This window comes from Centroberyx affinis, unplaced genomic scaffold (assembly GCF_046629955.1).
Source record: "Centroberyx affinis isolate AG114_WGS23_722 - 3 ecotype Tasmania unplaced genomic scaffold, CSIRO-AGI_Caff_v1 ptg004837l_1, whole genome shotgun sequence".
In the NCBI taxonomy this organism is placed as follows: Eukaryota; Metazoa; Chordata; class Actinopteri; order Beryciformes; family Berycidae; genus Centroberyx; species Centroberyx affinis.
This window is the reverse complement of record NW_027282362.1, coordinates 1-15000: the sequence shown is the minus strand read 5'-3', so window position 1 is coordinate 15000 and position 15000 is coordinate 1. Positions and strand designations below refer to the sequence as shown.

General features: G+C 47.6%; 2 protein-coding genes across 2 annotated transcripts in view; both read left to right on the top strand.

The window, feature by feature from the left end:
• bnipl (BCL2 interacting protein like) overlaps positions 1-7213 on the top strand; it is a 19752-nt gene extending 12539 nt beyond the window's left edge. Inside the window, exons 7-10 of the mRNA XM_071545271.1 lie at positions 1-84; positions 598-684; positions 865-963; positions 5476-7213. The exon at positions 1-84 is cut by the window's left edge and continues 48 nt beyond it. Of these exons, the coding sequence (XP_071401372.1) occupies positions 1-84; positions 598-684; positions 865-963; positions 5476-5500 (295 nt within the window). The 3' untranslated portion in view covers positions 5501-7213. The remainder of the gene's footprint in view (positions 85-597; positions 685-864; positions 964-5475) is intronic.
• A 3769-nt stretch (positions 7214-10982) lies between these two features.
• On the top strand, positions 10983-14505 carry LOC139666152 (thioredoxin-interacting protein-like). Its single transcript, XM_071545273.1, has 7 exons — positions 10983-11329; positions 11643-11718; positions 12088-12235; positions 12334-12546; positions 12728-12874; positions 13054-13371; positions 13905-14505. The coding sequence occupies exons 1-7, from the start codon at positions 11071-11073 to the stop codon at positions 13947-13949; spliced, it is 1206 nt and encodes a 401-aa protein (XP_071401374.1). The 5' UTR covers positions 10983-11070; the 3' UTR covers positions 13950-14505.
• The last annotated feature ends 495 nt before the right edge of the window (positions 14506-15000 follow it).

Here is a 15000-nt window from a genome sequence, read left to right as displayed (position 1 = left end):
GGTCTACCTGTGCGGCATGGCGCCCAGGAACAAGCTGCCGACCGTCAGGTGGCTCCACCAGTGCTACACCTCCATCGACAGAAGGTACGCCGCTCCGTTCACCGTCTGCCTCTGTTAGTGCAGAGAGGGGGGGGGGAGACACCCGACTAAGGGTTCTGGTCCGGATTCCGACCGAGGACGTCCCGTACCGCTGCTGTCTGTCCAGCCGGACGCCAGGGGGCGGGGCTCTGGACCGGCTCCTCCTCTTCCTGTTTCCCTGCTGCAGATGATCCAGTAACAAGAGCAACAGATTTACTGCTGACTGGTTAAACTTTATTTAACCAGGAAAGGATGACATGACATGCCTGGCAGCAGCAGTGCCTTGCTCAGAGGCTCCTCAGCAGCAGCTCATTCACTTTCCTCACTCACAACCGTCCAATCAGCAAGCCTGCTGCTCCGCCCTGCAGTCTACTGCTGCCACCTAGCTGCAGGCTGAAGGACTGCAGTGTGTGTGTGTGTGTGTGTGTGTGTGTGTGTGTGTGTGTGTGTGTGTGTGTGTGTGTGTGTGTGTGTGTGTGTGTGTGTGTGTGTTAACTGTGTCTCCTCCTCTTCCTCCAGGCTGAAGAAGGACCTCAAGGGTCTGCTGGTGGTCCATCCTGCCTGGTACATCAAGGCTCTGATCACTCTGGTCAAACCCTTCATCAGGTCAGTCCATCTCTCTCTTCACTGGATTCTACTTTAAGTTTTCTGTTTTCCAGCTTTAGTTGTTGATCATGAATAAAGAGTGAAGTGTGAATATTTAACATCTGTGAATAGAAGTTGTAAAGTGGGCGTGGCCTGTGGGTCAGGAGGTCACTGACCTTTGACCTCTGGTGTCGTCCGCAGTGAGAAGTTCAGCAGGAAGATTCGCTTCATCCACAGCCTGCAGCAGCTGGAGGAGCTGATCCCCCCCGAGAGGCTGCAGATCCCCGACTGCATCCGCCAGTCAGTAGAGTCTCTGCTGTCTCTACTGCCTCTACTGCCTCTACTGCTTCTACTGTCTCTGCTGTCTCTACTGTCTCTGCTGTCTCTACTGCTTCTACTGTCTCTGCTGTCTCTACTGTCTCTACTGCTTCTACTGTCTCTGCTGCTTCTACTGTCTCTACTGCTTCTACTGTCTCTACTGTCTCTGCTGCTTCTACTGTCTCTACTGTCTCTACTGTCTCTACTGTCTCTACTGTCTCTGCTGCTTCTACTGTCTCTACTGCTTCTACTGTCTCTACTGTCTCTACTGTCTCTACTGCTTCTACTGTCTCTACTGTCTCTACTGCTTCTACTGTCTGTACTGTCTCTACTGCTTCTACTGTCTCTGCTGTCTCTGCTGTCTCTACTGTCTCTACTGCTTCTACTGTCTCTGCTGTCTCTGCTGTCTCTGCTGTCTCTGCTGTCTCTACTGCCTCTACTGCCTCTACTGTCTCTACTGCTTCTACTGTCTCTGCTGTCTCTACTGTCTCTGCTGTCTCTACTGCTTCTACTGCTTCTACTGCCTCTACTGCCTCTACTGTCTCTGCTGTCTCTACTGTCTCTACTGTCTCTGCTGTCTCTGCTGTCTCTACTGCTTCTACTGTCTCTACTGTCTCTGCTGCTTCTACTGTCTCTACTGTCTCTGCTGTCTCTGCTGTCTCTACTGCTTCTACTGTCTCTGCTGTCTCTGCTGCTTCTACTGTCTCTACTGTCTCTGCTGTCTCTACTGTCTCTGCTGTCTCTGCTGTCTCTACTGCTTCTACTGTCTCTACTGTCTCTGCTGTCTCTGCTGTCTCTGCTGCTTCTACTGTCTCTGCTGCTTCTACTGTCTCTACTGTCTCTGCTGCTTCTACTGTCTCTGCTGTCTCTACCGTCTCTGCTGCTTCTACTGTCTCTACTGTCTCTGCTGCTTCTACTGTCTCTACTGTCTCTGCTGTCTCTGCTGTCTCTACTGTCTCTACTGCTTCTACTGTCTCTGCTGTCTCTGCTGCTTCTACTGTCTCTGCTGTCTCTACTGTCTCTGCTGTCTCTACTGTCTCTGCTGTCTCTGCTGTCTCTACTGCTTCTACTGTCTCTACTGTCTCTGCTGTCTCTGCTGTCTCTGCTGCTTCTACTGTCTCTGCTGTCTCTACTGTCTCTACTGTCTCTGCTGCTTCTACTGTCTCTACTGTCTCTGCTGCTTCTACTGTCTCTACTGTCTCTGCTGCTTCTACTGTCTCTACTGTCTCTGCTGTCTCTACTGTCTCTGCTGTCTCTACTGTCTCTGCTGTCTCTGCTGTCTCTACTGCTTCTACTGTCTCTACTGTCTCTGCTGTCTCTGCTGCTTCTACTGTCTCTGCTGTCTCTACTGTCTCTACTGTCTCTGCTGCTTCTACTGTCTCTACTGTCTCTGCTGCTTCTACTGTCTCTGCTGTCTCTACTGCTTCTACTGTCTCTGCTGTCTCTACTGCTTCTACTGTCTCTGCTGTCTCTGCTGTCTCTACTGCTTCTACTGTCTCTGCTGTCTCTGCTGCTTCTACTGTCTCTACTGTCTCTGCAGTCTCTACTGTCTCTGCTGCTTCTACTGTCTCTGCTGCTTCTACTGTCTCTGCTGTCTCTACTGTCTCTGCTGCTTCTACTGTCTCTACTGTCTCTGCTGCTTCTACTGTCTCTGCTGTCTCTGCTGTCTCTACTGTCTCTGCTGCTTCTACTGCTTCTACTGTCTCTACTGTCTCTGCTGCTTCTACTGTCTCTACTGTCTCTGCTGCTTCTACTGTCTCTGCTGCTTCTACTGTCTCTACTGTCTCTACTGTCTCTGCTGCTTCTACTGTCTCTACTGTCTCTACTGCTTCTACTGTCTCTACTGTCTCTGCTGCTTCTACTGTCTCTACTGTCTCTGCTGCTTCTACTGTCTCTACTGTCTCTACTGTTTCTACTGTCTCTACTGCCTCTACTGTCTCTGCTGCTTCTACTGTCTCTACTGTCTCTGCTGCTTCTACTGTCTCTACTGTCTCTGCTGCTTCTACTGTCTCTACTGTCTCTACTGTCTCTGCTGCTTCTACTGTCTCTGCTGTCTCTGCTGTCTCTACTGCTTCTACTGTCTCTACTGTCTCTACTGCTTCTACTGTCTCTACTGTCTCTACTGCTTCTACTGCTTCTACTGTCTCTGCTGTCTCTGCTGCTTCTACTGTCTCTACTGCTTCTACTGTCTCTACTGTCTCTGCTGTCTCTACTGTCCCTACTGTCTCTGCTGTCTCTACTGTCTCTACTGCTTCTACTGTCTCTACTGCTTCTACTGTCTCTGCTGTCTCTGCTGTCTCTACTGCTTCTACTGCTTCTACTGTCTCTACTGCTTCTACTGTCTCTGCTGTCTCTGCTGCTTCTACTGTCTCTACTGTCTCTGCTGTCTCTACTGTCTCTACTGCTTCTACTGTCTCTGCTGTCTCTGCTGCTTCTACTGTCTCTGCTGTCTCTACTGTCTCTGCTGTCTCTACTGTCTCTGCTGTCTCTACTGCTTCTACTGTCTCTACTGTCTCTGCTGTCTCTGCTGCTTCTACTGTCTCTGCTGTCTCTACTGTCTCTGCTGCTTCTACTGTCTCTACTGTCTCTGCTGCTTCTACTGTCTCTGCTGTCTCTGCTGTCTCTACCGTCTCTGTTGTCTCTGCTGTCTCTACTGCTTCTACTGTCTCTGCTGTCTCTACTGCTTCTACTGTCTCTGCTGTCTCTGCTGTCTCTACTGCTTCTACTGTCTCTGCTGTCTCTACTGCTTCTACTGTCTCTGCTGCTTCTACTGTCTCTACTGTCTCTACTGTCTCTGCTGCTTCTACTGTCTCTGCTGTCTCTGCTGTCTCTACTGCTTCTACTGTCTCTACTGTCTCTACTGCTTCTACTGTCTCTACTGTCTCTACTGCTTCTACTGCTTCTACTGTCTCTGCTGTCTCTGCTGCTTCTACTGTCTCTACTGCTTCTACTGTCTCTACTGTCTCTGCTGTCTCTACTGTCCCTACTGTCCCTACTGTCTCTGCTGTCTCTACTGCTTCTACTGTCTCTACTGTCTCTACTGCTTCTACTGTCTCTGCTGTCTCTACTGCTTCTACTGTCTCTACTGCTTCTACTGTCTCTACTGCTTCTACTGTCTCTGCTGTCTCTGCTGCTTCTACTGTCTCTACTGTCTCTGCTGTCTCTACTGTCTCTACTGCTTCTACTGTCTCTGCTGTCTCTGCTGCTTCTACTGTCTCTACTGTCTCTGCTGTCTCTACTGTCTCTGCTGTCTCTACTGTCTCTGCTGTCTCTACTGCTTCTACTGTCTCTACTGTCTCTGCTGCTTCTACTGTCTCTGCTGTCTCTACTGTCTCTGCTGCTTCTACTGTCTCTACTGTCTCTGCTGCTTCTACTGTCTCTGCTGTCTCTGCTGCTTCTACTGTCTCTACTGTCTCTGCTGTCTCTACTGTCTCTACTGCTTCTACTGTCTCTGCTGTCTCTGCTGCTTCTACTGTCTCTGCTGTCTCTACTGTCTCTGCTGTCTCTGCTGTCTCTACTGTCTCTGCTGTCTCTACTGCTTCTACTGTCTCTACTGTCTCTGCTGCTTCTACTGTCTCTGCTGCTTCTACTGTCTCTACTGTCTCTACTGTCTCTACTGCTTCTACTGTCTCTGCTGTCTCTGCTGCTTCTACTGTCTCTACTGTCTCTGCTGTCTCTACTGCTTCTACTGTCTCTACTGTCTCTGCTGCTTCTACTGTCTCTGCTGTCTCTGCTGTCTCTACCGTCTCTGTTGTCTCTGCTGTCTCTACTGCTTCTACTGTCTCTGCTGTGTCTCTACTGCTTCTACTGTCTCTGCTGTCTCTACTGCTTCTACTGTCTCTGCTGCTTCTACTGTCTCTACTGTCTCTGCAGTCTCTACTGTCTCTACTGTCTCTGCTGCTTCTACTGTCTCTACTGTCTCTGCTGCTTCTACTGTCTCTACTGTCTCTGCTGCTTCTACTGTCTCTACTGTCTCTGCTGTCTCTACTGTCTCTGCTGCTTCTACTGTCTCTACTGTCTCTGCTGCTTCTACTGTCTCTACTGTCTCTGCTGCTTCTACTGTCTCTGCTGCTTCTACTGTCTCTACTGTCTCTACTGTCTCTGCTGCTTCTACTGTCTCTACTGCTTCTACTGTCTCTACTGCTTCTACTGTCTCTACTGTCTCTGCTGCTTCTACTGTCTCTGCTGCCTCTGCTGTCTCTACTGCCTCTACTGTCTCTGCTGCTTCTACTGTCTCTACTGTCTCTGCTGCTTCTACTGTCTCTACTGTCTCTGCTGCTTCTACTGTCTCTACTGTCTCTACTGTCTCTACTGTCTCTGCTGCTTCTACTGTCTCTACTGTCTCTACTGTCTCTACACACGTGGGACATGTGGGTGGGGCCATAAGCTATGTGGGCGGGGCCAGGGGCTCTGTGGGCGGGGCCAGAGGCTCTGTGGGCAGAAACAGGCAGATCACATGACTCACTGCCTCCTGTGTTCTCTGGTCTCCTGCAGGTTGGATGAGAAGATGAGCAGATGAAGCCTGAGGAGAACAGAGGATCAGACATGGAGGCTCATCAGCAGGATGGAGGATAAAGGTCAAAGGTCACCAGGCTCCTGCCAGCCTGCAGGAAACATTAAGACTCTGCTTCACTTTATTTATGTCTTTGAATCAAGAGGGGGGGGGGCATGGTGAATAGAAGTAGGCTCTACATGATTAGGGAATGTAAATAGTGATAATGAATAATGTATATAGGTGTGTTGAAATTAATAATGTAAATAGGTGGATTGAAGGAAATAAATTAAAACTTTAAACAGTGTACAGAGACGTCACTCAGTGTTTTCCAGTGGGACGACTGCTGAGTCAGAGGGAAGTCACACATTTTATCTACTGCAAAATTAACATTTTTAATATTTTACAAAATGTACAATCTGAACTTCTGAACAGAAAGAGAGAATCCATCTGCTGCTGCTGAACGACCGAACACACACTCTGTAGTTTAGGTATGAAGGAATGTAAAGTGGATGGAAGATGGAAGGAGGCGAGACTCCGCCCGGCTGTGGGCGGAGCTACAGGCCTGACGCGGTAAAGCAACAGCCAATCAGCTTCCAGCAAGACCATCAGGACTCACACAGTATTTACAGAACAGCTAGACTCACCTGCTGCTGCTATATACAATACACACACATTCTATAATACATATTCTATAATACACACACATTCTATAATACATATTCTATAATACACACACATTCTATAATACATATTCTATAATACACACACATTCTATAATACATATTCTATAATACACACACATTCTATAATACATATTCTATAATACACACACATTCTATAATACATATTCTATAATACAAGACAGATGCTATAATACAGATTGTATAACACAGACAGCTGCCAGTACAGCACAGTCTTCTACTGGTTTCTACTGGTTTCTGCTGCAGCTGACAGTAAACCAGAGGATCCAGACTGGTTGTGTTGAAGTTTAGTTGTTTTATTGATTATTGATCTGAAACTCTTCAGCAGCGGTGGAAACATGTGATCTGCTGTTTGAACCAGAGAGACTCAGACATCCAGAGTTACTGTCATGTGTGATCATGTCTGATGGCATGTTTCTCCGTGTGTAATTCTGCACTCGAATATGTTTTAGACTATAAATATTCAGTCAGATCTTCACAAATCTGTGACTCAGCATCACATGACAGACGTGTCACATGACTGTTGACACTGTTCCAGTTTTCTGAGTCTGACTTCCTTCATGTCAGAAGTGTCAGAAGCATGACTCTGCCACAACACATCAGAATATTAATTTATCTGTAAATATCAGAGACAACAGTCACAACTCATCAAAGAGAAAAGAGTTGAATGACTCATCAGTCTGGAAAGTGACTCTGCTGATGTCAAGTGGAAAAACACTTTCAGCCGACAGATGAGACCTGGATGGAAGCGTCGACATATTTTAAATACTGAATGATGAACTTCATGTAATATTATTTTCTGAATGTGGATGTTAGTGTTTTGTAGTGAGACTGAACTGTTCAGTCTCACTACAAAACCTGTTTCTGCTGCAGATCCTGAACTCACTGAGCATCTCCTCTGTCCGTCTCTGGCTCTTTGTAATATTTCTTTCACAGAATAAATCTCCTGCTCGCTGTGGTTTCAGCTGCAGTCTGTTGGTGTCGGTCTGTTAGTTTTCACTTCATTTGTCCCAGAAACTGGTTTGAAATACAGAGAAAGGAGAAACTGTTTCTGTTGTGATTCATTTGTCTTCTCAGCCTCACTGTGTTTATTCATTCATAACCTTCTTCATGTCCATCTAACATGTGATATTAACTGTGATATTTCTTCACCATTAGACAGAGTCAGATTCATTTTCTCCAGGTAGGAGTTTGACTTGGTGAGGTTGGTGCAGAGCAACATGGAGACAGACAGACAGGCAGACAGACAGGCAGACAGACAGACAGACAGACAAGCAGACAGACAGACAGACAGACAGACAGGCAGACAGGCAGACAGACAGACAGGCAGACAGGCAGACAGACAGACAGGCAGACAGACAGGCAGACAGACAGACAGACAGACAGGCAGACAGACAGACAGACAGACAGACAGGCAGACAGGCAGACAGACAGACAGGCAGACAGACAGACAGACAGACAGACAGGCAGACACACAGCAGACAGGCAGACAGACAGGCAAACAGACGGACGGACAGGCAGACAGACAGGCAGACAGACAGACAGACAGACAGACAGGCAGACAGGCAGACAGACAGACAGGCAGACAGACAGGCAGACAGACAGACAGACAGACAGGCATACACACAGCAGACAGGCAGACAGACAGGCAAACAGACGGACGGACAGGCAGACAGACAGGCAGACAGACAGACAGGCAGACAGACAGGCAGACAGACAGACAGACAGACGGACAGACAGACAGACAGGCAGACAGACAGGCAGACACACAGCAGACAGGCAGACAGACAGACAGGCAGACAGACAGGCAGACAGACAGACAGACGGACAGACAGACAGACAGGCAGACAGACAGGCAGACACACAGCAGACAGGCAGACAGACAGACAGACAGACAGACAGGCAAACAGACGGACGGACGGACAGGCAGACAGACAGATGGACAGGCAGACAGACAGGCAGACAGACAGACAGACAGGCAGACAGACAGCATCAAGCTTCGCAAATTGAATTTGGGACGTTCTAAAGGCTTAATGTGAAAACGGCTTAACGAGGCAAAACATTTTTTAACATTGATGAAAAAAATTGATTTTTTTCCCAGTGTACAGCAAGATAAGAACTAGCAATGGTGAAAAGAAAAAGAACATTTACATCAATTTGATTTTTTTATGAGTTAATATAGTGAAAAAATGGCCAAAAAAGGGGCTTAACGTGGCTTAATGAGCTAATATTGAAATGAAAAACTCACTGGAGCCCCAAAAGAATGTCTAGAAAAATTTAAAAAAAAATCATCAAAGTCTGAATTTAGGCAAAAACGAGAGCTTTAATGAGGCTTAATGACCTAAAATCAAAATAGAAAACATCATCTTTAATTCAGGCACCAGGGGTATTGTGGTGAAAATTTCAAGTTAAAAGTAAATCAGTAACATGGTCAAAAAACTATGACAAGATCCCCAGTTGAAAATGAATGGAAATGAATAAGCTTAATGTGGTTTACTTACCTAAAACTGATGAGGAAAATTCTGAAATAAATAAGGGGGACTTCTTATCCTAATTATTCACTAAAAGCAAAATGAAAACACTGTTAAAAAACCCTGAAATAAATGGTTTTTGGGCAATTTACAAAATTATTATTTAATTTAAAGTATTTCTGGGGGGTTTTTTACCAGTGTTTTCCTTTTGATGGTAGTGAATAATTAGGATAAGAAGTCCCCCTTATTTATTTCAGATTTTTCTTAATCAGTTTTAATTAAGTAAATCACATTAAGCTCATTAATTTCTGTTCATTTTCAACTGGAGTTCTTGTCATAGTTTTTTTTACCATGTTAGTGATTTATGTTTACCGTGAAATTTTCACCACAGTGTCTCCTTGTATCTCCCTGATGCCTGAATCAAACTGGAATTTTTCTATTTTGATTTTAGGTCATTAAGCCTCATTAAAGCTCTCGTTTTGCCTAAATTTGGACTTTGATGATTTTTTAAAAAATGTTTCCCTATTTTTTCTAGACATTCTGTTTGGGCTCTAGTGAAGTGTTACGGTCTCTAATTCATGGTTCAATTTTCAGAGTTTTTCATTTCAATATTAGCTCATTAAGCCACGTTAACTCAAATTTTTTCACTATATTAATTCATTAAAAAAAATCAAATTGATGTCAATTTTCTTTTTCTTTTCACCATTGCTAGTTCTTATCTTGCGGTATACTGGGAAAAAATAGATTTTTTTTCATCAATGTTAAATATTGTTTTGCCTCATTAAGCCGTTTTCACATTAAGCCTTTAGAACGTCCCTTGAATGTAGATGAGCTGACACACACTGGTTTGCTATGAAAGTAAAAACACATCAAAGAAGGAAATCAGGGAGCTGAAAGGCAGAAAGAGTTGATCTTCAGAGAGACTCAGAAGGTCAAGATGTTTCCATCAGATCATCAGAGATCCTCCTGGCTTCTGTTCCTCCGTCTGATTCATCTGAACCTTCGACCCGAACAAACATCAAAGTCTCACTCAGCACTTTGTCATATTTCTGACCTTCTGACCTTCCAGTCTGCTGTCAGGAGACTCTGGACTGAGGTGAAGGGGATCAGATGTTTTGATCCGGTGAAACACCAATAAAACTATTTCATGTTTGAGGAGGAGATCTGGAGCTCTGGGCAGTTTCTGATCTTTTAGTTCTACATCTGTTCCTACCAGGAGACTGAACAGGAAACAGCAGCTGAAAGTTTGACACGGTCTGGTCAGCAGGTGGCAGCGTGGGACCAACAGGACCAGACCAGGGTGCTCAGACTGAGGTCCGGGGACCGCCAGGTGTCCTTCAGGGGGGTCCAGGGGTCAATGAAGGGATTCTAGGGGTTCTTGACAGAGTTCCATGTGTGCTTGAAGAGGTTCCTGGGGTCCTTCAGAGGGTTCCAGGGGTTCCTGAGGGGATTCCTGGAGTTCCTGAGGGGATTCCTGGGGTTCTTGTGGGGGTCCAGAAGTCCTTCAGAGGGTTCCAGGGGTTCCTGAGGGAATGTCTGTGATCTAATGTGAGTCTGTTTGCTGCCTGTTGTATATAAATCAACTCAGACAGTTTCTATATGTTTTGTTCAGCAGACTCTGATGAAGCCCATCCAGATACTTTATCCTGCAGCTGTCTGTTAATCCAGTCTGAGTTCATCTGATCCTGAACCAGCTGAGACTGAGCCGGACTCTGATTCAGCTGAAGGTCTCAGCTAAAGAAAGATATCAGTTGTTTAATATCAGTTTTGTTTTGACATTGGAGCATTTTCAGAATATGAATAGCATAAGAAAATTATTCTTTTGATATTATTCATATTGTTTTATTTTCAAATAATATTCATACTATTTGTTTTGTTTCATTTTTAAATATTATTATAAATATTCATTTAGATTTTTATTTTTTTTACTTTCAGGTCTGTGCCTGCAGGCTGTTCGTTCTTCTTCTGCAGTTTTCTGTCTGCAGTCAGACTCCAGCTGTACAGTAAACCAGTAACTCCGTCTATTATTACCAGATGACTGGGTGCGTCTCATTTATGGCCAGGCGGCTCCCGGCCCCGCCCCCGCCCTCCGCCGCTGAGCACGAGCTGTCCACGCGCCACACCCGCAAGCTGACTGGCTACAAGCGACAAAAACAGCTGAATCCGACCAATCAGAGCGCTCCGCCTCGCGACATTCAGCGTGTTCATTCTCCGAGTGCGTGCGCGGTAACGGGACACCCCCCCCCCCCTTCCCCCCGCTCCCCCCCCCTTCCCCCCGCCCCGCTGGTATAAAAGCACCGAGCAGCTCCAATGTTTACAGTCAGACACCAACACACAACACTGATCCTGCTGCAGCGAGGCAGAGGATCCACCTGGTTTCTGTTTCTCTGCCGGTTCCTCCGGTCCCTCCGGTCCCTCGTGCATGATGGTCGTGACGGAGAAGAAGCTGCAGATCTTCCAGCTGGAGTTCAGCGACCCCAGCAAGCCGTTCTACTGCAGCGGGGACAAGCTGTGCGGGCGGGTGGAGCTGCGCGCGGCGCAGCGCTGCAGGCTGACCCGCCTGCGGTTCAGCGCCGCCGGCTGCGCGCGCGTGCAGTACGCCAAGGGCAAGACCCGCTGCCAGGGGGAGGTGGACTACCTGAAGTACGAGGAAGACCTGCAGCTGGACGAGCTGCCCAGGGGTGAGGAGGAGAGTCACTGCAGTGTGTGTGTGTGAGAGAGAGAGAGAGAGTGTGTGTGTGTGTGTGTGTGTGTGAGAGAGAGAGAGAGAGAGAGAGAGAGTGTGTGTGTGTGTGTGTGGGTGGGTGGGTGTGTGTGTGTGTGGGGGGGGGGTCTTTTAAGTTTCCTTAAAAGACCCTGTGAGTTTTCTTCATTAATATTCATGTCAGCCTGTTAATGTGTTGCATCATCCTGTGATGTAAAAGGTGTAACATGACATCACAGCTGACATCACAGCTGACATCACAGCTCACCTGACTGTCCGTCTCTCCTCAGACTCTGACGGCTGCTTCCTCCTCCAGCCGGGGAAAACATACCACTTCCTGTTTGGCTTCGAGCTCCCGCCCCCCGGGTGAGACGCCACACGCCACACGCCATGCCACACGCCACACGCCACGCCACACGCCACACGCCACGCCACACACGCCACACGCCACCAACCTGATGGATCTGACAGGCAGCTAGACTGATTACAGACTTGATCGATACCACACTGGTTGTCTATGGGAAGACCTGAACCTGAACTGATTCTAACAATGAGACGTTTTGATCAGATGTATAAGTCGCTTGAATGTTATTATAATTATGAGGTTCAGTTTCCCATGATGCTCTAAATGTTTCAGTTCTGGAGGAAAAACTGAATCTGAAATCGAATGTAAAGAGAACTCTGATCAGTGGTATTGATCAGCTGAAATCCATAACGGCGTGTTCCTGTCCTCAGGCGGCTGGTGTCGTCCTATCAGGGGAAGTTCGGGTCCGTCCGGTACTACGTGCGGGCGGTGATGGAGAGGCCTTCCCAGCATGCCTTGCAGTGTGAGAGGGAGTTTGAGGTGGAGGAGCCGCTGGACGTCAACAGCCCCGACCTGCTGGTACGACCCGAGTCTTCAGGTCCAGGTCCAGGTTCATGATGAGCAGTTCCAGTCCACATCACTGACCCCCCCCCCCCCCCCCCCCCCTCCCCCCACAGGCTCCGGCGGCGGGCTCGAGGGAGAAGAAGGTCACCTGCATGTTCATCCCGGACGGCCAGGTGTCCGTCAGCGCTCAGATCGACAGGAAGGGTTTCTGCGAGGGCGAGGAGATCAGCCTCAACGCCAAGTTCGAGAACTCCTGCTCTCGCATCGTGGTCCCGAAGGCCGCCATCATCGCCAAGCACTCGTACCGGGCCGCCGGGCGCACCAAGGTCTGCTGGGTGACGCTCTCATGTCAGATCAATACATTTGATCAGGTTAACAGACTCTGTAGGCAGAGATAAAACAGGATGAAACTTTATTGATCCCTGTAGTGAAACAAAACATTAGAACACAGCAATGAAAACTAGAACAGAAGAAAGAGAGACGAGTGGTTTCTTCTCGTCTGTTCAGGTTTTGAGGCAGAAGCTGTCGGCGGTTCGGGGAAACCACATCATCTCCGGCATGTGTGACATGTGGCAGGGAAAAACCATCCGGGTTCCCAAACTGAAGCCGTCTCTGTTGGGCTGTGACATCATCAGGGTGGACTACGCCCTCATGGTGAGTCGCAGGCCGATGATGTCATGGGTTTAGGCACATGGAGCTGAAGTTAGATGTTGGACCTGGAGACCGGCTGTCTTCTTAAACTTTAACCTTTAAACTGAAAACTGAACTTAATCTAAAACTGAGACTTTTACCTAAAAAACACAAACCCCCCCCCCCCCCCCTCCCCCCTCCAGATCTACATCCACATCCCCGGCAGTGAGAAGCTGGTCCTGGAGCTGCCCCTGGTGATCGGTACGATCCCGTTCAGCGGTTTCGGGAGCCGGACCAGCAGCATGAGCAGCCAGGCGGGGTCTCTGAGCTCCCCGTCTGCCAGCTGGGCCTCGTTCCCCTCGGCGCCGCCCAGCTACAGCAACATCCACCGAGACCTGAGGGTGGACAGCACCCGCACGCCGCTGCTGGACGACTACGACGGAGACGAGGAGGAGGGGGGGGGGGGGCTCTTCATGCGAGCGCCACAACTCCCCTACCCCCCTCCCCCCGCCTACACCGAGGTGAGCGGCTGAAGTTCAGCCTTAACGAGATAAACCCTGGCCCTTAACGAGGTCTGGCCCTTAACGAGATAAACCCTGGCCCTTAACGAGGTCTGGCCCTTAACGAGGTCTGGCCCTTAACGAGATAAACCCTGGCCTTTAACGAGGTCTGGCCCTTAACGAGATAAACCCTGGCCTTTAACGAGGTCTGGCCCTTAACGAGATAAACCCTGGCCTTTAACGAGGTCTGGCCCTTAACGAGATAAACCCTGGCCTTTAACGAGGTCTGGGCCTCTGTCTCCTCCAGTGTTGTCGTCATTTTGAGGCTTTCACATTCTGCCTGGATCCTTTTGTTTTTTCCTCCTACATCAAAATCAATGAGGCTTGTCTGTTTGTTCTATAAAGTTATGGGATGTTGCCATGGTAACAGTTAATGAAGCGCTAAGCAGATGATGATTCAGGCTTGATCTGAGGCCAGGAACCTGTTCAGTTTGTTCTATCTGTCCATCACTGTCCAGGAGTTTGCTTTAATATCTGCTGTCTGTTGGCTGTAGGTTGATGCGGAGGCCGCTCCCGCTCAGGTGGTCCAGGTCTTCTGAAGGTCAGGCGGTCCAGGTCTTCTGAAGGTCAGGTGGTCCAGGTGTTCTGAAGGTCAGGCGGTCCAGGTCTTCTGAAGGTCGAGGAACCGGACTGTTCCAGCTGGAAGGAGAGAATGAGGAGGTAGAAGAGACAGAATGAAAGGGGATGGAGAAGACTTCCTGTCCTGAGCAGACAGGATCCTGAAGTCTCCATCAAGTCTTCTACAGACTCTGGACTGAAGCTGTCAGTCTGTCAGTTAGTCATTCCAGTTCGTTCTGTTCTGCAGAGTCAGCATGTGGACCGTCATCCTCCTGCAGGTCCCGACAGACCGGACCGGACAGCTGCCTGATCAGCTGTGTGAAAATGTGTCTTTGCACTTTCTATAGATGAAAATGTTCTGTGATTATAATGTTTTCCTGTCATTAGATTCTAGATGTTTCTTGGCAGTCAAACATGTCGACTGGATGAAGTGATGCAGGACTGACTGGTAACAGCAGAAGATGAAACTGTATATTTTGAAAACTGTAAATAAGAATGGAGTGTTTTGTATGAAGCCCTCAGGGCTTATTTTTGTATTCAGAGAATAAATCATTGAATTTTAACATTACCCCAAGTCTTTGCTCTGTATTTTATTGAAATAAAATTTCCATCCAAATGCCAACATGTGAACTTCCTAATGCCAAAGCCTGTAAAGCTCAGTGGCTGTTTGGCCTGCAGGGAGCCGGCTCAACCTGAATCCTGGTTTTCTTTATTCAAGACTTTGATCCATTCAGCTGGACGAGGTTCAGGTCCAGGTTCAGTCAGAAACACCAGGAGACGAGTTACTGCAGACTGTAATAACAACAGTCTAGTTTTATATAAACACATAAACTGAATCTGGTCAGACTTCAGGTCCAGCAGTGAGCTGGAAGCAGAGGAGGTAGAACAACACAAATTCTCTACTTAAGTAAAAGTGCAAATATTCATTTAAAAATATACTCTGGTAGAAGTTGAAGTACCGTTTCAAATCCTTTACTCAAGTCAAAGTATAAAAGTACGTGGACTTAAATTTACTTAAAGTATAAAAGTAAA

Bases quoted from the DNA above. Each gene is read 5' to 3' on its own strand.
- LOC139666152 (XM_071545273.1), top strand. From the start codon at position 11,071: ATGATGGTCGTGACGGAGAAGAAGCTGCAGATCTTCCAGCTGGAGTTC. The intron at 11,330-11,642 runs GTGAGGAGGAGA...GTCTCTCCTCAG, and splicing joins GCTGGACGAGCTGCCCAGGG to ACTCTGACGGCTGCTTCCTC. The intron at 12,547-12,727 runs GTCTGCTGGGTG...TCGTCTGTTCAG, and splicing joins GGGCCGCCGGGCGCACCAAG to GTTTTGAGGCAGAAGCTGTC.